This window comes from Miniopterus natalensis, chromosome 1 (assembly GCF_054644295.1).
Source record: "Miniopterus natalensis isolate mMinNat1 chromosome 1, mMinNat1.hap1, whole genome shotgun sequence".
Classification (NCBI taxonomy): Eukaryota; Metazoa; Chordata; class Mammalia; order Chiroptera; family Miniopteridae; genus Miniopterus; species Miniopterus natalensis.
The window spans coordinates 32,620,698-32,644,290 of NC_142081.1; the positions used below are offsets into that span (position 1 = coordinate 32,620,698).

Consider the following 23,593-nt stretch of genomic DNA (forward strand, 5'->3'; position numbering starts at 1 on the left):
ACTACTGCATTTCTAAAAACACATGCATTTTTACAAATTATAACCAATGACATTAATGAAACAATTGAAGATTACTTTCCTCTGGAAAAATATTTAAACCCTAGGAAATAAAACTTCTCAAGAATGTCTATTTAAGGAGCAAACATTTTTTCTTGTTAGTGCAACCTGCTGGCTTTTTAAAAGGGCTTCTTTGGCATGAAAGTAAAACATAGGAGACATAGAAATCTTTGTAGTTGTAAATGAACAAATGAGGGCACATACTTCCTAGAAGGAACACAAATCTCACTAAATAAGAATGTTTGCTGAAAAAGAAACCTCAGTCAAGGGGACCAGAAAAGGCTATGATGTTTTTAAGAAATTTCAAATTGTTTGACCGTGTAACAAATCCCGTAATAAATGTCTTTATACAATTTCTTTAAAAGCCAGGTCCTTCCCCTAGCATATGGTGTTTTATTTACAAAAACATACATACAGATTCTCAGGAAATTGAGGTATTAGAAAATTGAGAATAGTCATACAGCAAAGAGGTAGTCATGAAAATCCATAACTAAAAATGAGCTTATTTCTTAGCACTTTAAAAACCTTACATTATAACCCCTGCATGCACCGTTTACATTTTTTAAAGACAGATTTTGGCACTTGGGTGGTCGGTCATTCCTTGGTCTTTTTCATATGCAGATTAAATACTGATTGATCTCAACAGAACTTGTGCTGTGTGTGAGTTCTTTCACCAGCTGTGCTAGCAGGCTGTACCAAGTCTGGCACTCCCATCCCCACACTCCTGTGCTTTTGATGTACCATTTACTAGATGACCGGCTAGAATCAAAGGTGACACACCATGGCCAGAGAACAAAATAAAATTAACCTGGTTCTCTCAGAAACAAAAACATTTGCCTTTGCATCCACATGATCAATCTTCCAGGATTTAAAAAATAAGTATAAATATGGTATTCTTCCATATTCTAGTATAACCACTAGTAATGAGAAACCAACCTCAGAGGTGAAAAGATTTCAATTCATCTTAAAATAAGAAATTACTATGTCTAACTATGTAATATATTTTAATGCTGAAGATATGACAGTCTCAACAGAAACCAACTTTTGGCACTTGAATCTGTGCATCTCTGCAACTCAAAGAACTTACAAATAATAAAAACTGGAAAAGGCTACTTTCCTCAGAAGTACTACATAACAGAGCCAGGGAGAGAGGTGGTGTCAGTCAGATACTGTATTAATGAAATAGACTGTCAGCATAAATAGTGCAGCTATACTCTTTTGCTCAGAGGCGATTTTTAACCATGATCCTTGTGTTTCGTATTTCAATAGTATGGTCTTAAAAATCATATTCAAAACATGCTTTCCTCAGCTTTTACTGCTTAAATATTATCTAAAGCTATGCTATACAATACAGTAGCCACTAGTGACATGTAGCTATTTCAATTCCAATTAATTAAAATAAAAAATTCAGTTCTTCATGCTAGCCACTGTTTAGGGGCTCAGTAGCTACGTTACTGGAGGCTAGCATATTGGAGAACACAAAGAACATTCACATCGCCATAAAAAGTGCTATTAGACAGCGTCGATCTGAAGAAAGTGCAGTGTGCCATATGCTTCTGAGACTTTTCAAACTGTTTTAAAAGTTGTTTAAAAGTATCACTATATTTCTGGGCAACAGGTTAATACTGACCTCTGTTCATAGGTGTGAAAGAACAGTATCAACTTTCTGGTCCTTATTTAGACAATGTATGAAGTATTTAAAGTGCCACATAAGGCCCAAGTAAAACACGAACTCAGATATTTTCAAAACATGACTATAAAAGAAAAAATTGAAGATTTGGTATGCATGATAAAATTTAGCAGTCATGATCAAAACAGATCTTTTCCACTAATGTCCATAAATCCTGATAATGAAAACATACATAAACACCATTTAAAGCTTCTCACAAGAATGGGGCAAAAGGCCCTTTATATAATGTTCTATTTTATTTTGGTGTCTTGGTAAGGGTAAAAAAAATTACTTAAGTACAAACAAAAATCAGAAATTTTGAAATAAAAACTGCCTTAGAAATAAACGGCTATGAAACAAGGACATAAAAACAGTTTTTGGTTTAATATACTCACTTGTATTGATATCTGGTATATGCGTTGACTAACTTTGAATACTTTTAGGAAACTTAAAGTTCATGTTATTTTCTAATTTACTTTGTTAGAACACAAAGTGGAGATAACAACTGTATGTCACTTCTTCCAAATAACTGAAATGGGAGGCAGGAAGTGGGGAACAGATTCGATTGCTTGAGGTTTTTTCTAAGTAAGTAAAACAACTCAATCATAAAATGCACACAGCTGGATCTAAAAGAAAAATGCAAACACAACGTAACCATACTTTATTTGACTGCATCTTATTTAGACAGCTTGCACATTTCAAATCCCATTAAATCTCTCTCTCCAAAAGGATACGGGACAATAGAAGAAAATTATGCAGCAATATCCAGTCATCAAATAGCAGTCCAATATTTTGAGATACACGTGATATTTTATAGATACTCAAACTCATATCTGACGTCAATATAATTTATGGTTATGTTTTTACAAACCTGAAAGCCCTGTAACATTTTAGCACTCAATTTTAGTGATGTCACGGTGCACTGAAAAATAACTGATGCACTACCAATTTGCTTTTATCTATGCTCCTGAAAAGTGATGAATTTCATGATTTTTAGACACCATAATATACACATCCAGTCTTATACATGTCAGCCAATACCATAAGACAGGGCAAGGTAAAGTTAAAACATGTGACAAACAAACTCCTTTACACAGATTTGTCAAGCAAGTGGAGAGGGTAATTTGGGGAAGAGGCAGAAAATACTAAAACCAAATTTTTAATAGTAATTTTTTTCTTTCTTTTTTTAATTTTGCTGGCTTCAACTTCAAAAACTACTCTCTGGTTTCTGATCTGTGGATTTCTCTTTAGTTTTATTTTAACATAAGAAGAACTATAATCAGTCCACACATCAAAAATGGTAGTATACCCGTTAGCTTCTTCAATACTAACATACATAGCTTCATGGTAGCATGTATAAAAAATGTTCAGCAGTATCAACTGCCAAACCAGTGTCAGTGGATAGCACAGTCAGTCTTAAAGAGGCAGCACCCCTTCAAAAGAAAGTTGCACCAATTTTGCTCAGTTTTAGCCAAGTGAACTCACTCTTATCAATTTTAAATGGAATTGTTTTAAGATTATGTGGGAAAAATAAAAGCCCGATATCAAAAAGTAAATTAATGCTCTTTCAACTGGAATAGAGACTTAGTTCTGGTGCTGGGTTATCATCCTAGAGGTTAAAATTTTAGTCTACTTAAGTGAACAATTTTTGCATACCCAATTAAAGACATAAAGTAGACAGTTATTCAACATAAACCACCAATATGGCAACCATATGTCTTTTTAGTCACATGGCTATGGTCATATTTATAAACATCCAGTCAATTTGGCAAAGCTTGGTCAATTCTGAGGGAAAAGGTCAACAGTGATGGTTTCATTGACAACCTGTCAAAAATATAATGGTTGAACTGAAAACCCAGCATGTATCTACTTTAGAACTGTCCCCATTAGTGAGTCAAGCAAATGTATGTACATCAACAACCATTACCTATGAACCAGCAAGTCAAATATAAAGTGGTGAGAGAAAATCTGATTATGTTAAGCACTGCACTGTTTTAGTTGTTTCCTCCATATTAAAAAATGACAGAAGCATCAGAATGATTGGCAATCCTCTAAGTGCTAGAGCCCAAATGAAGTTTGACCAAAAACATACTCAAAATGGCTAGCTGAAAAGCTGAGTATTGTGCAGTCATATTTTTAATGTAACCAGTATTCTGCCCATTAAGTTTTCAAGAGCAATATAAAATGGAAAAAGTTTTCTTTAATAATAAGGAACTATAAATGATCCCACCAGCAGAAAGATTTTATTTCACCAAATCTGTGTATCTTTATTTTAAAAGTATTTGTTACCGTGTTCACTTTCAAGACATTACACTGAGCAAAGAGCAGCTTTCCTTTAAAAATAAAAAAAAAGGACAACAAACTTTCCTGAAAGGGGGCTTTTACCAACTGTTAATGGAGGTAGGGTTTAAAAAAATACAGTAATCATAGTCATAAAATAAAATTCAAACCAAATCCTAGAGCAGAAGTAAAGCATAGCCAAATGAAAGAAAACATAGGTTCCTATAAAACATTTTTCACAGAGAATGAATCTTTTTTTTTTCATGGGTTCCTAGGTTTTCCAGTTAAATAAATTATCCATCACAGATTTCCTGATTCAATGGAAAGCAATTAACTTTAATTTTGTTACAGTGCACAGACTGGCCAAAACACGATGTAACTAATGAACATGGTGATGGCTATTGAAAATCCATAAGAACTCATTCCAAAAAAAGTTTCCATTTCTCCCTGCTGTTTTTCTAGGAACTAAACAAAGCTCCCCCAAGTGTTTGCTCAAATAAGTGGAAATAAAATCAGTTTAAATTGATACAATGCACCTTAAAATTTATTTCCAAGACCAAGAACCAAAAGTGAAACATTTTAAGAAATGAAAGCAATGTGAATCCTAATCAAGTGGGAAAAAAGTTCCAACTACATTGTAAAAGCTGTTCTTCACAGCTTAGCAATAATTTTGATTAAATAAAATCATATCAGTTTACATTAATTTTCTATTCTTTTCCAAATATTCCCTCACTCTCAAAAAAAAAGTGCATCCAAAACCCAGCAATTACTGGCTCCATCAACTTTTCTCATCCCCTTTGGAGCCATTTTTCAAAGACTTTCCGAGTAGATTCAACTTCTTACTGTAAAGTAAACCACTCTGTCACTCACCTGGAAAAAGTATCCAAATTATAAAAATCTGAAATAATTTATTATCAAATTTAGAATTTAAATTAAAAAAAAAAAACCCACAAGTTTGCTTGCAAAGGCCTTAAAAAAAGAAAAGGAAAAGGTAGCATGCATTAAAAAACTAGAGATGAAGACAAATATACTTATCTACACAGGCACTGGCAGACGCAATTTAATTGTTATCTTTACTCATTGTAAGACACAACCAATCCTAAAATTTTTTCATTCACTAATCACTGAGGTACCAATATTCAAGAATGGAAAATTTAATATTGAAAAAAATAAAACCTAAAATTGAAGCTTTTCCCCCCACCCCCTTCAAAAAACTATGGCAGGTTTCATGTGAAATGTTAGTATACTTAAATTTTTACAATCTACATTGGCTTTTTTTTAAGGAACAAAAATCATGTTCCACTTACTGGTTCTGTGGTAAATTGATCACTGTGTAAATAACATTGTCAGCAGACTGTAAATCAACAAACAAATCTTGGCTATCAACTGGCACATCTTGTTGGTACCAAAACAACTCTTTAAATTTAAAACAATCTCTTTTAATTCAGAACAAATGCGCCATGCCAAAGTGCAACAAATATTGTGCGACACTCAATGAGACACTGACAGATAAGAACTGCATGGAAATTACTAAATCCACCTGGCAAAGCAATTCTGTACAAATTGCATTGCATGCAAAGGTCGATTCCGTGTGGTTGGAAAGTTGTTCCTTGATGTCAGTTTCTCAACGCAGCCACAATTTAAGTCGCAGTGCATCAACTCCATTTAAATAGTATCTGAAAAGCCTCTTATCTCGAACAAAACCAAGATTTTCATAAAGTTTCAAAGCAGACTTATTCGTTATTTCTGTTTCCAAAACAACCTTTGAAAAATAAGAAAAACTAAGTTAGAATGTTATATATTTGAAACTAATTTATAATTTCATAATGACAAATCACTTATAATTAGATCAAATATTTTTTAAAAAATACTATATTTAACTGTTTTAAAATTGATGGCAAAATAATAATTATTAACGATATACAGAAAAACACACATAAAAATAGTAATCAAAATTTTAACAATAATTCCCTTTTGGGGCAAAAGAAGTGGAAACACTGAGACATGTTTTGTTCTAATGATTTTTGTGATATTTAGAATTTTTAGTAATGAGAATATATGATTCACACTAAAACAAAGAAATTATTTCCCTGTGGATAATAGTTGTCAGACAAAAAGATAATTAAAAAAAAAAAAAAAATCAATGGCTAAAGAAAATAAACCAGTATTTCAAAGTATTCAGATTAACCTCTATCCAACTCCTATATTTTCACTAATTTGTCATCATTCATCCTGATGACAATTACCACACTTGTCTAGAGTCTAGACCAGAGTCTGCAAACTACAGCCCTTGGGTAAAATGTGCCCGCTGTCTATTTTTGTAAATAAAGTTTTATTGGAACACAGCAAAGCCCATTTGTTTACCTGAGATCTATGGCTGCTTTCTCAATTTACAAAGACATAATTGAGTAGTTGCACCAGAGACCTATGATCTGCAAAGCCTAAAATATTTACTATCTGGCCTTTTGCAGAGAAAATTTGCTGAACCTAGACCAAAGGTACCCAAACTTTAGTGTACCTAGAGGGCTTGTTAAAAGAGATTGCTGAACCCCACCCCCAAAGTTTCTAAGTAGGTTTGGGGTGGGGCCCAAGAATCTGTATTTTTTTAAATTGCCAGATGATGCTGATGATGCTGATGATGCTGGTCAGGGGAATAAATAATGAGAACCATTATCTAGACATTATAAATACCAATGTTTTAAACAGAGAAACACACAAAGCATTATGGTCTTTCTGGGTCTCTTTTAATATTACTGAACCAATGGCCCTGATGATGAACTGATACTTTTGAATATTATGTGATTTTCTTTCCTTAATTTATTTTACCTTCCTCTACCAAAACATCCTTTATCCCACCCTCCCAACTTTTATATTTGTAGGTCTATTTGCTTTTCTATTGATTCTAAACCTACCACATTGAGAGTTATCAACACAGTGAGCTATGTTTATTGTCAAGAAGTGATAACCCTCAGGGGTTTGGAGTAGGATAAAAAGGGCAAAATATAATTAAAAAGAGGCCCAAGTGAAGCCTTTGAGTATCTTCCTATCCAACTCAAACTATCAAAAAAATCTGACAAGAATTCAAGCAAAAGATGAAAATAATAGAGAAAAAGACTGTACCCCAACTCATTATATCCAAAACTGAAATTATGATTAACCCCTCCTCCATAATTCTGTATGTCAGTAACAAGATCTTCATCCCACCAATGCCTCAAACCTGAAACCTATGAGTCATCTTAGAACCTTTTTCCTCTCCACCCCCATACATATGTCCAAACACTGGGTATTTCAATTTTCTCTCTTAAATATTTCTCAAACTGATGCTCTTCTTTCTATTCCCATTGGTACTACTCTAGTCCAAGCTGCCATCAACTTTCACTGTAAGTACAAGAGCCTCCTAACTCAAAAGGTCTCCCATTCTCTAAGTAGTGTGATGCTCTTGTTAATTCCCTGCTTGTTCTCAAGATAAAGTCCATAAGTTAACCTAAAGAGATGTAAAAGGCCCATCAAATTTGGCCTCTACCTACCTTGCCAACTCTGTCTCTCCCCTTGCTCTCCATGATCAACACTAAACTTTCCATTTCTGGAATCCACGAGATCTTTCCTGCCTAAGCTGTTTTCTCTACGTAGAAGAATGCTCTTTCTTCCGTCCTTGCTTATGGACTTAGCTTGTCACTTCCAGACTGATTAGAGTACAGTGGTACCTTGGTTTTCAAACGTCTCCATTGACGAACATTTCGGTTTACGAACACCGTAAACCTGGAAACGCTTGTTTTCGAACATGCCTCAGAAATCGAACATGCCACACGGATCCCCAGAGTGCAACATCCTGAGGCCTAGTTGTCGGCTGTTGATCCCTCAGTTTTCGAACGTTTCAGAAGTCAAATGGTCTTCCAGAACAGATTACATTCGAAAACTGAGGTACCACTGTATATCCCTTTCCTTTATACAACCCCACAGCACTCTGCACTGCTCCTTATTCAACCGCAGTTTCACTTAACATTTGACGAGTACATCATCTCTCCTAGCTGGGGAGCCCAACAACGGCTGTGATCATGGGTACCTCCTTCACAGCTGTTTCCTCTGCACCTAACACACTGCCTGACACATAGAAGTCTCTTAAATATTTGTTAATTATGTATGTTCTCAGCACCTTTATTATATTACATAAATATTAAACAAACAAAAGTACTATCGAGCTTGTAAATGACCGGAGTACTTAAAGAGAAAGCACTATCTTAAGACAATTACCTATACAATTAAGTCATAAAAGCAAATCGCATACTAAATACAAACTTTTATAAGATCTAAAGAACAAGTAATAGTTCAGAATCAAGAGAAAATTTTCCTAAAAAGGCCTGAAATAACAGTTGTATAGTAAACACACTGGTTTAAGATAAGACTAAAAACTCATATCTCTCAGCTTTTTAAAAAGCAGAATTTAATTTTTAGTAATGTATACCACCCAACACTCCAGTCTGGTCAATACAAGTTTACAGTTTTGAATAATTCTCTTGGGTAATTCCTAGAATTCTGTTTTAGGCCAGTGCCTAATTACAGCTAAAATGTAAAATCAAAACAATTAATATAAGAAGCAATAAAGCTGCAACAACACAAAACTAGGAACTGATTTCACAGAAATAAAAAGGACAATTAAAAAAAAAAAAGCTGATATTTATCAAAGGCTTACTAAATGCCATGTTAAGCATTTTACATGCATTATGTCATTTTGCATGCATTTGTCATTGTTATTTTCACAATAACCCTATAAATATTATTACCTCCAGTTTACAAATGAACGACACTCAAGGCCAGTCTCTAAATCTAAACTAGAGCTTAATAGTAGTCACTCTTCTATACCTCCCCCGATTGTTTTCCAAAGTAAAAACAATGAAGCAAATAGGAGTTCTAACTTACTTAAGAAACGACGAAGGAGAAAGTCCATGTTCATTAATATTTGGCAATCTAAAATATTCAAAACATCTGAGGCTAACTACAGCTACGTAAATACACACTTGAGGTTTTGAATGACATCGAAAAAAATTACACAAAGGGCTAACTTTTATTAACATAAAGATTCTCTCGGCACATTCACAATTTCTAAAAAAAGAGATCATGTATTATTTGACTCAACAGAAAATGCTAAAAAAAAAATACTTTTTAATACTTAATCACTTATATTCTTGTATTAAAAGAGAATCTGGGTTTATACTGAAAATTCACTATAAAACTATTCTTTTAGTACACATCATGGGAGTATTACATAGGAAGCCAAAGGGTAATATGGTTATTTTGGTTCTAAAGAAACTTGGCAAAGTTGAATTCTCCTTAACAGAAAAAAAGGATTACAGCGAAGTTCCACAGATTCTCTTAGCAACAAACCATTGTTAGAATAAGCCAAACCATTAGTTAAGAAAGCCCTTCTTAATATTATAGGCTGGAAGCTCCTAGGGATAGGACAGGATTGTTCACTACTAGAACCTAAGCACTAGCACATTGTCTGGCACCTCACAGGCTACTTACACTGATATTGCTGAATGAACACCTTTACTGCTCTTTATTACATCCCTTTAAGATCAGAATTACCATCACACTGCACAGAGAGAAACTATAAAAAATGACTTGCCTACAATCACACAACTATACTGGCAGAAGACAGATCTGGAAGCCAAGCTTCTTATACCCAGCTCTTTAATTAGGCTAAAGTACTCAACAAAAAATCCTTACAGCTTAAATAATTCCATTTTACTCTGTTCTTTACCTAGCAGCCTCAGTCTCGTAGCCAAAATATGTTTTCAGTTAAACTAAAAATGTTAGGCATATAATTACTAAACACAAAAGCCTTAAAAGTCATCTTGTACATAATCGTAAGATGTATGTTATTTTGTTTACATGTAACAGGTTTATTATAGGTTATTTAAATAGGCCACTGTTGGTGGGAATGTAAATGTGCACAGCCTTTATGGGAAACAATATGGAAGTTCCTAAAAAAATTAAAAATAGAATTATTATTTGATCCAGCAATCCCACTTCTGGGTATATATATCCAAAGAAACTGAAATCAGGATCTCAAAGAGATATCTGCACCCCCTGTCCATGACAGCATTATTCACAATAGCTAAGATATGAAAACAACATAAGTGTCCATCAAGAAATGAAAGGAGCCTGGCAGGGCATGGTTCAGCAGTTGAGCATCGACCTAGGATCCAGCTGATCGAGGTTCGATTCCCGGTCAGGGCACATGCCCGGGATGCAGGCTCGATCCCCAGTCAGGGGCATGCAGGAGGCAGCCGATCACTGACTCTCTCATCATTGATGTTTCTATCTCTCTCTCCCTCTCCTTTCCTCTCTCTGAAATCAATAAAGATATATTTTTTAAAAAAGAAAAAAAAAAAAGAAAGGATAAGGGAAAAGTGGCATATATAAAATGGAATACTTTTTAGCCTTTAAAAAAAAAATCCTGCCATTGTGTCAACATGAATGAACCTAGAGAACATTATGGAAAGTGAAATTCGTCAGACACAAAAAGGCAAATATTGCATAATCTCACTGATATGTAGAAACTAAAATGGTCAAACTCATAGAAGCAGAGAGCAAAATGATAGTTTTCAGGAGCTGAGGGGAGGGGAAAACGGGAAGATGTTGGTCAACCAAAAATGTTTTAAGGTCCCATACTGCACATTTACATTCCATTAAGAAGTTTTGACTCCAAAGTACTCTCATCATCATATAAGTTAGTACCAAATATTAATAACATGGTAACCATACCTTACTTAAGTCTAAAAATGATTTTGAAATTTAAATTTCCAGAGATGTGATTTCAAAGACTACAGCTTAAAAAGTAAAACATTGTTGATCATGCTGATCAGTCACCTGTCCCATTCAAAATTATTTTATAAAAAGTACATAAAATTAAATGGCCACCATGTGGGTTCATTATTTTAGCTACACAAGTCCTACTTTAAAAATCACATTTTAGAAAACTCACTCATGCTCTTTGTATGTGTTTTTCTTACTATTTCCCCTACTGTAAAACACAAACCCAAGATACTTGTTCTAGTAGCCATAACAAGTTTGTCACCTAGAACATGGGGCATAATCAAATGTAAGCCAGATCAGCAACATAGGCAAAGTATTTCTTATTCATGAAGCAACAAATCCACTTGTTTCTTCTTTTAATGCTGGTAACTTTCTAGTCAGCTCCAAATATATAAAAACAAAAAAGACCTTTAGCTAAGCTGCTTTAACATGTCTAATTCTGATATAAAAAGTTAGGAAAGTCATACTAAGGCGAAATAAAAGTATCTTTTGCCTTAGGAGAGTATATCATTATTATCTGGGCATAAACATAATCTACACTTCAACTCTGCGATTACTAACTTTGGTTTAATTTACTCTGAATTTATCTTTAAATGAAAAGTGGCAACCAAGAGCAATATAAACATGACTCAAGGTCACAAATTCTGCAAACAGAATAGAAAGTAAAAACTGACCAAATGTGCATGCTAAGTCTTCACAAAAATTTCCAAATGTATCTGTTAATAGGATCATATATTTGAAAATATCTATTTTTGTAAGAATTTAAAAAATAGCAGCACAACCTAATTAGTAGAAAATGAAATTTAAAACCCTTCTCTAATGTCTTTCTGATAATATGTCAAAATTCCTTAACACTTTAAAAGAATGGAAGGTTAGTCTAAGTTAATGAAAGTAAAATCACAGGTCGGTTGTTTTATAATATATATATTTCTTTCTTTTTTTAAAAAAGGAATTTTTGCTTTCCTCAGTGGTTAAGACACAGACTCTGTACAAGTAAATTTAAGCCAAGTACAGTAGACCCCCCCCCCCCCCCCCGATCCACAGGGGCTGTTCCAAGACCTCTAGTGGATGCCAGAAACCACAGATAGTGCCAAACCCTACATATACTATGATTTTTCCTATACATACATATCTATGACAAAGTTTAATTTATAAATTAGGCAATTTCACAGGTAGAAGATTCATTCTTATTATAGATCTTAGCAACCTCAACATACAATTTTTTCTTTCCTTAGGTTGAAAGATTTCACCTTTTCACTTAACAGAAGCACTTGGCTTCTTTTTGGCATCTCCAATTTACCAGCATCACCACTCTTGCACTTTGGGGCCATTATTAAGTAAAATAAGAGTTATTTGCACACAGGCACTACAATACTGCAACAGTCAATCTGATAACCACGATGGCTACTAAGTGACTCAGGTGCGTAACATACACAGCATGCACACGCTGGAAAAAAGGAATGATTCAGATGGAGCAATACAACAACATCATGAGATTTCATCGTGCTACTCAGAACCACTGGCAATTTAAAACTTGTGAATTGTTTACTTCTGGAATTTCCCATTTAATATTTTCCGATCACAGTTGACCACAGGTAACTGTGGAACTGCAGACAAGTGGGGATTACTACATTACAGAAAGGGAAGTCAAAAAAACCTGAGAAGGTGCAGTTGATTCTATCCAGAACGGTTAAAGAAAATGTAAAGAGGTTGATATTTTAGTCAGGCATTAAACACTAAGAAGTATTTTAATAAGCAGAGGAGGAGGAAGAAGCTCCTGGGTCAAGCAAATCCATCAGTGGGAAAGTAGTTCCAATGGAGCGGAGGGGAAGAACCCAATGGGATGAAATGGCAATATAAAGAAGTGGAACCAACAAATAACTACTATCAAAAAGTAGAAGGAAAAGGGGAATAGAAAAGTTTGTTGCTTATATGGTTTAAAACTCAAAGAAAGGGAGAATAAAACCCTTATAAAGAGTAAACAAGAGTTCTATCCCTTCATACAGCAAATCCTTTATCCGAACAATGTGGGACACAGATAACCAATGTTTTTAAACCATGGAAGAGGTCGATAATTCAGAGGCAGAGCTCTTCAAACTGTAAAAAGCATCTATTTAAAACCATACAACCGGAGTAAGTTCATGGAACAATTCCCATTTCAGTCTAAGATTAAGTACCACTCACTGCTTCAAAAGTAAGAAAAAGAGATCAGAATTAGGTTTTAGGCCTAATGAAAAGAATATTTCTACAATAAAATATATCACTAATTTTAGGATTTAGCCTTGAGACAAAAACAATATAACCAAAATCTCCATATCATTCCTCCAAACTTTCAAAGAGAAACCAATACTATTTAAACATTTGATCAGTTAAGTGAAGCATGTTTCACAGGTAGTGACTAGAATTCAGAAAAGGCTTAACTGTAAGGAACATAATACTCCCTGCTCACAGCATCCCTGTTCACTGGAAACCACTCTACTCAGTAGCAGCAGAGGATCAAAACGTGGTCTTATCATGCCAAAAACTCCTCCAAACTGTTACCCTTTTACAAAGTCTGACATTCTTCTTCATGAGCTGTCTAAGCCAGTGTGGCTATGGTCCAAACACATAGACATACTCATAAATGTATGCAAGTTTTAGTTACCAGCCATGTAAATTATCAAGGTCACTGTACCTTTTACTTTTTTATATTAAAAGCTGCAAACAATATGAGATCCTCCACCATGTGTAATTATCTTATTTGGAGTAAAATTAAATATCGTTAAATCCCAGGACTTCTCTGTGCTGCCCAGTATGTCTGTAGGCCTTCTCATACAACCACCATTTAGTGTGATGTGTCAGAATACAAACTAATGTAAACCAGAAGCATGAGAATAGTCTGCAATAAATCTCTATATTCTGACATGGAAATGTGTTCATGATATCGTTAAATGGAAAAAGTATTACAGAATAATAATTATGATTTCATTTGTATAAAAAAGTATTACATATTTGCATATAGGTGTGCTTAGAAAATGGGAGGATGCATATTGATAGATGAATAGTAGCTATAAGTGAAAAGATGAAGAGTTGAAGAGCATGAAGACAGTGAAAGGGACTTCATACCAAAACACACACACACATACACACACACACAATGGTTAATTGTTGTGTCTAGATTTTGTACAAAAAAGACAAACTTAAAGAAAAAAAAATAACCAAGTCAAGTTACTTACTAAGGTCAGTCTGTTGGGGGGAAAAAAAATTACCCAATTTCTAGTATTTTGTGAACTCTCTAAGGCACATTTGCCCTCCAATAATAAAGACAACTGTCACTTGTATTATTCATAAAGTGAATAATACATAAAAATGCAACTTTGTTCCTTCTTAGTCATCATTTCTACACAGATATCTATACTTCCCCTTACTTATACTCATTCTCACCCAAATTACTTAATAGTAAATCTTAACATTCCCAACCATCACCATTATTTATTGAGCACCCACCATGTTTAAAGCCCAGTGCTATGGCACACAAAAAAATTATATCTGCCATAAGGCCTTATGAAAAAGTTGAAAAGAGATGCTCTGAGGTTAATACATAGATAGCTCTAGGTTGAAAAAGTAGTTGTCTTCACACCCCCTGTCCCAGGCCTTATCATTATTTAATGCTGAGAGATGTTTTTCAAGTGTGAAATGTCCTTCATATGAGCTGACAGTTGGCCCATTTTTTTTTTAATTTTATTTAGAGAGAAACTAAGGCTAATATGTAGGTTATAAGAGCTATCTTAAATAACTGATAACAAATCCTCTGAATAGCAATTCCTCTGAATACTATTTATTTACTGAAAATGTCTAAGATTTCACCTTCACATTTTGACACAAAACAAATTTTAGCTCCCATTATCACCTTAAAATTTGTTCTAGATCAAAATTCATGTGCTTAAAAAATACATAATTTCACTACGAGTTGCATTTGTACATTAACAGTTTGCTATAAAATCTGCAGTACAATTATTATGGGACATTTATAAAAATACACAGTAGAATACTGCCTAAAAAGGTCTTAAACATTTAAAAGACTTACCTCATCACAGTCTCCTTCAACCATGGCATATATAGCTTTCTTAACCAAGTTAGTACCTAGAATATAGATCTGAGTATTAATGAAGGAAAAATGTTATTAGTTTCTTAAAGATACCTAAATCATAACATCATAACAGGCATAGAAACGTCAAATGCTTAGCTCTACCTTGAAAGCAGATACACAGATTATCTCAAATTGAGAAAAATTTTAGATTTAAAATGAAAGGCCAAGCCTGGCCAGCGTGGCTTGGCGGTTGAGCATCGATCTACAATCCAGGAGATGGCGGTTATATTCCTGATCAGGGAACATGCTGGGGTTGCAGGCTCAATCTCCAGTGGGAGGGCATACAGGCGGCAGCCAATCAATGACTCTCTCATCATTGATGTTTCTATCTCTCTCTCTCCCTCTCCCTTCCTCTCTCTGAAATCAATAAAGACATATTTAAAAAAAATAAAATAAAATGAGAGGCCAAGAGAACCTACACATTGCAGTGTAAGTTTTCTCTTGGAAGACTTAAGTCCTGATATATTTCTTTTTCTCGGGTATAATTATTTGCTCCAAGCAGGAGTTTCTGCCATTTTGTTTGAAGGTAAACAGGAAAAAAGAAAAAGGGGAGATATAACATAGCTGAGCAACCCAAGAACTTCTTGAATTGGCCAGAACTCACTGCCTATGACCCTTGGACCAATCTTGCCAAAGATCACACCAGAATTGCTGTGACCCAAAGTAGGCCCAAGACACGGGGTTGGTTCCTACAAACTTTATAGTGAGCCTGGGCACAATGAAGTGTGGCACTCCCATATGATGTGAGTGGCGTGTCTGCAAATGCCTAACAAAATGTATCCTAGTTTAGGGTCAGGTATATTTGATACATGAACGGGAAGACAACTGCAAAATGTGATTTTAAGAAAGAAATTCAAATTTTATAAGAAATCTCTTCATTCTCAAAACATGAGCAAACGTGTATTAAGTGGGCCAAACAAAATGCCTGAGGGCTAGGATGCAGCCCTCAAGCCACCGGCTTCTGCCCTCTTAAACAGCCAAATTGCCTACCATTTATCAGCTCTTTTTAATGCATCCAAGTCTCACAGTTGGCTTATATAACAAGCCTGATTCATTAAAAATCTTAGTGGTAAACTATAACACTGTAAGTTGGCTAAACCTAATGTATTAAGTAAACCTGTTCTTAGTGATTTCTCATGATATCTAAGGTTGTGTCTTAAACTGAGCAATAACACTAATAGTTGAGAAAAAACTACAAGTGACAAAACTGCTGGTAATTAAATACTGGTACAGGCATCAAATGTTCTTTCATGAATACTAACTTAGTTTCAGTACATCCCAGAATTTGACACACCCAGACAAGTTCATGTCAACTTGCTCTTCCATCTTAAAGAGCCAGCAGGTCCCAAACACTAGGACAGGCTTCCATCACAGTTGCCTGGGAAAGCTTTAGCCCTGCTTCCAACAAAACAAACAAGATTCTCAGGGGGAGGGGCCTACGTATTTGTTTTTTAACCACCCAGATGACTCTAATGACCATTTTAAGATTAACTGAAAAATGCCAAGAAAGAGATGATTGGGAATAGTAAGAATTTCCTTTCATGGTCTTCCCTGAATTGTTAATATGATGTTTGATGACTAGTACTAAATAATGGCAACAATTTCTCCACAATTTTGCCTTGATTGAGGTCCACTTAACCCAAGTATAGATAGCTGGTTGAGGGCTATGATCAAGTGCCCTGATAATGCTATAAAAAGCTACAGTACTTAGTATAATGCAAAGCATTCTGAACATAATAAAAAAACCCAAACATGTGTAGGTAAAAAATGGTCACCTTGCCCGGCCACTGTGGCTCAGTGGTTGAGCGTCAACCCATGACCCAGGAGATGACAGTTCAATTCCCAGTCAGGGCACATGCCTGGGTTGCGGGCTTGACCCCCATTAGGGGGCATGCAGGAGGCAGCCAATCAATGACTCTCTCATCATTGATGTTTCTCTCTCTCTCTCTCCTTTCTTCTCTATGAAATCAATAAAAACGTATTTTTTAAAAAAAGTGGTCACCTGCTACTTATTAAAAAGATAACCTATCAAACAACTTTTTTAAATAAAAACATTTTGGCCCCCTGGCCAGTATGGGTCAGTTGGTTGAACATCATCCCTTGCACTGAAAAGTTGGCAGTTTGAATCCTGGTCAGGGCACATGATAAGAGTTTCGAAGTTTCGAGCTTGATCCTTGGTGGGGGGCATGCGGGAGGCAGCAGATCAATGTTATACTCTCACTTCGATGTTTCTCTCCCTTCCTCTCTCTCAAAAAAAAAAAAAAAACCAACTTTAAAAAAAAAAAAGCATTTTGGAAATATTTTAAGTAAAACCAATCTTAATTTTCTTCCCTTAGCATCACGCTCATTTCTACATATTTACATTTAAGTCTTTTGCTTCAACATACAAAAAAGAAAAATAACTTATGCATTCTTTTAGTGACAAAATATTTTTCTTACCAATGCCATTTCTCCTGTATTTGGAATCCACGGCTAACATGGCTATATAACCTCTGCGGAACATCTTTTTGTGCATATCCAACTTGCAAACGATGGCACCTACACACTCTTCCCCTACCATGGCCTTAAAAATAAACAGATAGTTATGAAGAACATAATGCCACCAGGTACTGCACCCAAGGAAACAGCAACCAACCACTGGTCACCATTTTCGAGGCAGAAAGAGATGATGAGAATTTTAGCAAGAGAGCAAAAGTTTCAGAAATCTAAGTCCCAAAGCTCCTACAAATATTCTAGTTTTAAAATCTTTCACCATTCTTTAGAACATGAATTTCTTATACTTATTATCAAAGCATAGGGGGAAAAAGCAATATTCCACAAGTAAACATTCAAGTGCTTCATTAAAGGTCTCTAATTATAATTAGCTTTATAAGAGATTTATAATTATAATTATTTGTGATAAAGACCTACATATTTAAGACTTGGGAAGGAGAAATATGTGAAAACAGTTTTTTAAAGAAAAAGTCTATTCATTAGTATATGATAAAATATTGTGAAACTTGCTTATTGACAGAGTACAATAACTTTAATTATAATAAAGCTTTAGTGAAAGGTGTGACAATATTTATACTTCAACAGTAGAGTTAAATTTTGATCAGGAAAAAAATGTAAAAGATTTTCAGAAAAAGGATTGTTTTAAGGTATTTCTTGGATCCTAACCAAGGGTTTTTTGTTATTGAGGTACTACAAAGATTACATATATGACGGTCTCATTTTTGGACACTCTTGACAGTGTGAGTCATTGTCATAAAGCTCATAATATAACTAGAACTCAAAATCACAGCTTTCCATTTAAACAAAAATGTACAGCTTTCCAGAGTAATTAAGATTTCCAATGTTACCACTGAAAATATGTTTTTCAAAAATTCTACCACTGATAAAAAGTTCTAGTAATACTGTATTCTGGTAAATATAAATAGGGCAATAGCTCCAATTGTTTAATAATGTGTCAGCCAGAAATAATTATTTGCTGTAAAGAGTCCTCATTTAAAAAATGAAAACTTCAAATTATCTCTTAATAAAATGAACTTTTCAGAAGAAACTATTTCAATAACAAAAACCAAGAATGGGTTTAAAAAAGTTAATAAGAAAAGCCCGATTTATACTTAATACCTATTTTAATTTAAATTTGTTGTAAGATTGTTTTAGTCCATCATTCTAGAAAATGATTAAAAAGCTCTTTTTTTAAAAAAAACAAAAACTGTGGAGAAATCTTTTAGGCACAATAATTCTAATCCATTTCATGCAAACCTAAATTAGGTCAGAAAAATCCTTCTGAAGGAATATTAAATTCAACAATTCACACTAATTAACTTCTGGTTTATCACACAATCCAAAACTATTTGGGGCCATTTTCGTTCATGATAAATCAATCTGGTGCTTTCAAAATCTTTTGAAAACTAAAATTTCTTTCTGTATTAAGACCTGAAATATATACGAAAGTTGCTTGGTTGAAAAATTCTGACAGCATTTTCCGATATAAAAACTCACTTCAAATACATGTGTGTGGTTATGTGCACGTGTACACGTCACAGAACAATGGTACATTAAAAAAAAAATTGGACCTGGCCTCATTAGCTAGGGAAAATGGAAATCTACATAAACCTACGAAACAAAACTATAGTATAGCTACTCTTTGAAGTGAATGAACCATCCAAAAGAGGAAAAATTTAAAACCACTATATACAATACAGCTGGACAACACTTTCAAATTAGATAGGAATTTCAAACAAATCTTTGTCCTTTGACCAAGGAAGTAACAAGCAAACAAAGTATATTAGTTCCCTCTTGGACTAAATTGATTTCTTCCTAATTAAGAATCTGTAGGAGCAAGACTCGAGTTATACATAATATCACTTAAAAATAAAAGACCAATATATAATACATTATTATTAACAAGATGTTGGTAGTGAGGAAGGCCAATGCTAGCTTTTTACTGGTAAACTGATAAATATACACTTATAAGAATAACTAAACTGTCAATTTTTCCAAATAAAAGCTTCTGCACATACATTTGGAACTCATACTATTAAGTGTGTTCTTTTGTCAGATGGGAACCGAAAAATTCCTGGCAAGATTAAGACTTAACTCTAAAAGCCAAAGGCTTATCAATTTATAGTACATGAAAAATATAAATCATGTGAAAGAGATTCCCAAATCCCAGATCACTACAAATAGGAAAGAAGCACTTCCAGAGGAAGCCGGAAAGTTAAATTTAGAACAAACAAATGGAAGCACTATACATTACTGGTAATAAGTTTAAGAAGTTCGAAAACACACCAACAGAAAATACCATGAACTGAAAAGAGGTAGTGAGAAATTAGTTAAGTACCGAGTAAGTGACAGTGTCCCATTTGAATAGTACTCTCCTTTCAAGTTACATTTATTAGAAAGAACCATAAGAAACTGTCATTTCGCCCTGGCCAGGTGGCTCAGTTGACTGGAGCATCATCCTTACACCAAAAGGTTTCGGGTTTGATTCCCGGTCAGTGCACACACCTAGGTTGTGGGTTCATTCCCCAGTCGGGGCATGTTCAGGAGGAAACAACTGATGTTTCTATCACATGGGTGTCTCTCTCTCTCTAAAAATCAATAAAAACATATCCTCCAGTGAGGATTAAAAAAAGAAAAAAAGAAAAGAAACTGTCATTTCTGTTAGTCAAATATGGTCAAGTATAGGCAATTTTTTAAGGTTCAATCCCATATATTCCATTTGATCCACTACAGGTTACTCATGGAAACCAGGAATATTTTGGAGGCTTCTAATCACTTGAGATTGATGTTTGTAAGGACATCTGTCCCTTGATGAAGTATAACTTCGTAACATAATGATCTTCACTGAATGGGTCAAAGGTATGTTATTTTTCACACTATTTCCATTAGGCCAGGAGACCTGGGTTCTAGTTTTACCTGCCTGCCACTAACTATCTAGAGGTTTAAACATTTTAAAGTCACTGGTCCTTAATTGTTTTTGTTAAAAAAATTAAGTTGAGTTAGATTATCTCTAGGGTCCCTTACAGTTCTAAAATGATATGATTTAAAATAAATATGCACATTTATATTTGTTTTAAATTCATTCTGATGGGAAATTCAAAATTTTAAAATGCCAAAATGGCCTCTAATTGTTTAGCTTTTGTTTTATGTTCCATACCATTAGATTCATACTTATACTAGTAAATCTTATTGGTCAACCACTTGTTCATATTTCAATTTCTAGATATTCAGAATTCAATGTTAAACTGACTTTCAAGGGCTGAAGTACAAATTAACTGGTGAATTGGGAGAAGTTTCTATAAAATCAAAACTAAGGTTTACTAATTTTATCAGAGTCTAAAATGGCAGAGAAGTTGAGAGAGGCCTAGGTGATATAACTCAAAACTGACTAAATATCATATACAGGGTTTTAGTTGTTTGTATGGAAAATAATACAATAATTAGTAAGTAATACAATAATAAACTGTTTCACGTACTCACAACTGTAAACCTACTTTTACCCATCCCCATATATACTATTTTCTGAAGTTAACAAAAATATACTATTTCAATTTAAAGTGTGACTCAATTGTATGCTTCTGTGGGTTAATTTACAGTTAAGTTAATCTACAATGTTTAGCAATTACAATGGCATTTGATATGACATTTATAATAGTGCCAAAAGAATAATTTTCCCATTTTGATATAATAGTTAGAATCCTATGAGGAGTTTGTAAAATATAAAATAGTTCCCACAGTTAAAAAGACTAAACTTAAGTTCAGTAAAGTGAACACAGAAAATAGCAGAACTACCATCATTTACAATACTGAGGATATATTTTCAGATTATCACTAGGCTACAGAATGAAAAAGATGATTTCTGAAGTATTGTTAAAACATCTTGCAGGGAATTACCAAGTGCAACTAAATCAATGTTGAAACAATAAATAATAGTAGTGGCTTTTCCCTTTACAAATCACAAAATACTCTTTAAAAGCATGTTGCCTTTCTGAAAAATTCAATGGAAACAACATGCTTGTGAGTACATAATATAAGTGAAAGATTTCAAACGGGGTGAAATTAGTCAATATAATTGGAAAGAAACTATTGGTACTGCGAGTACTACATCAAGTTTTAAAAAACTGTTCAGCTTATTTGTGCCCCAGTCTTTTTTGCTTACATATAAATAAAAATTTTGTCAATTATACTTCACACAGGCCAGTGTTACTACAAGTATTTAGGCATATCTATGACCAGTTTCTTTAAAAAAAAAAAAATTAAGTTAGTAACAATTTCACACTTAGTTTCCTACATTTCACAAAAGGGTATTTTGTTCAAATTTCAGTTTTTCAGCCACCAGAAGTGTTAGTAGTGCCTTCTGCAATCAAGCACCTGGCTACAACTGTTAATTGTACTGTTGAAGTAAAAGGAAACAATCTCCATAATTACAGAATATGCTTGTAAGATTTAATTCTCCAATGTGGCCACAGCAAGTTTACTGACAATCATGTTCACCAAAACATGTTTATGCACACACTTTTCCCTGATTATAGCTGTAATTAAGAGATTAATAAGGTCTGCATCCGAACAGAATCATGTTCAAATTAAATGATTGCAAAGCACTTTGAGGATGAGGGAGGGTAATTAAAGAGGTTAAACATTATTATAAGCTAATGCAAACAGGATATAAGACCCCCAACACACAACGTACAGGCTTGCTGCATTTACATCAGTATCAAGTTAACCCAGATCATGAATTCTTACCTTCAAAAGTTTCAACAAATACCTAGGAGCGAGTACACGCACTTTATATCACTCAGCGCACTATGAAATGCAGGATAGATCCACTGCCACTCTCTTCCCTCACACTCCCTGCCCTGCAAGGCCTGGATCTCTCTGCTGGGTTCACCCTCTTTCCATTCCATCCACTTACCAAGAAACACAGCTGTGGCCAGTTGTGGATAAAATATCTATAGGTATAAATGGAGTAGGGTTCAGACAGATCTTTGGTGATCAGTCTCATGATATCGGGCATTTGTAGCTCGGATTCATATCGGACATAACGTATCGTCCGATCCTCCCCAGGCTCAACCTCCCTGCCTGAGGGGCTTCTTAAACTGCAGCCGGCGGTCAGGGATGAAGACAGCAGCCGCACCTGCTCGTCTTCCTCCTCCTCCTGCTCGGTGCCCTCCGCCAGTCCATTGCGGGCCGCCGCGGGACCGCTCGCCGACGCTGCCTCTGCGGGGCTGGGGAGCGCAGTTCTTGCAATGCTGGGGAGGCAGTGAGGGGGGCTCTCGCCCGAGCGTACCCCGGCTCCTTTTGTTGCAGTCGCTCTGGGGCCCCCGTCTGGGGTGGCCGTGGTCGCCTCAGCCGCGCTTAAAACCTTGCTCTTGAGAGAGGCGGCCGCCCGGAGGTGCCGCAGTTCGGGGCTAATCAATCCGTTGAGCTGCTGCTGCTCCTGCGGCGGCTGAGGGCACCGGAGGCACGGATGCCCCTTGGCCGCCACCGTCGCCTCGCCGCCCGCCGGACTCCTGCCGCCGCCGCCTTCGTGCTCCTCGTCGTCCTCCTCGTCCTCGCTGCAGCAGGCGAGGGCGGCCCCCGCCGGGAAGGGACAGCGGGGCTCAGCCACCGCCGAGGCCGGAGGTGCCGGGGGTGGGAGGAGGCTGCTAGGCCCAGGCGGTACCTCCGCCATCCTAGAGGCGACACAAACCGAGAGGGGAAGCCATGAGACCCGGCCGACGAGCGCGCAGCAAGGGGGGCGGCGGGGGTCGGCGGAGGTGGGGGAAACAAAGGCAGAAACCGTTTCTCACCGAGGTGCCCCCCAATTCCGCGGCGCCCCCCCCCTCCGCTCACGCTCTTCAGCGCCGCCCAGCTGCTCAGCCGGCCACCGTCCCCGTCCGCCCGGGCCCATCCGCCAGCCCTGTCACCGCTGCCCCTCCCCGTCCCCTCCGCGAGGCTCACCCGGCACAGGTCCCCGCCGCCACTGCCGGCACTCCTCTTTCTCCTCAGCCGCCGCCGCCGCCTCCTTCGCCGCCGCGGCCGCCTCCGCCGCCAAGGCTCACACTCAGCCGCCGTCGCCGTAAAGCGCCTCTGCTGTTACCCCGGGTAAAGTTTCCTGGGCCTGGCTTTACGACACTTCCCTGCCTGCCGGCTGCCGGGGCCAAGGG

General features: G+C 36.0%; 1 protein-coding gene across 2 annotated transcripts; it reads right to left on the reverse strand.

Annotated features, from left to right (window-relative positions):
• Positions 1-410: 410 nt before the first annotated feature.
• NAA30 (N-alpha-acetyltransferase 30, NatC catalytic subunit) lies at positions 411-23,142 on the reverse strand. 2 transcript variants are annotated; one of them, XM_016198175.2, is made up of 4 exons: positions 22,360-23,142; positions 17,394-17,517; positions 14,892-14,947; positions 411-5,768 (listed from the first exon to the last, which is right to left on the reverse strand). In XM_016198175.2, exons 1-4 carry the CDS (start codon positions 23,116-23,118, stop codon positions 5,631-5,633), a joined length of 1,077 nt encoding a protein of 358 aa, XP_016053661.1. In that variant the 5' UTR covers positions 23,119-23,142; the 3' UTR covers positions 411-5,630. The 2 variants fall into 2 exon arrangements, with proteins under 2 accessions (XP_016053661.1, XP_016053662.1); XM_016198176.2 differs by having other exon boundaries at positions 5,726-5,768; positions 14,892-14,960; positions 22,360-23,119.
• Between the last annotated feature and the right edge of the window lie 451 nt (positions 23,143-23,593).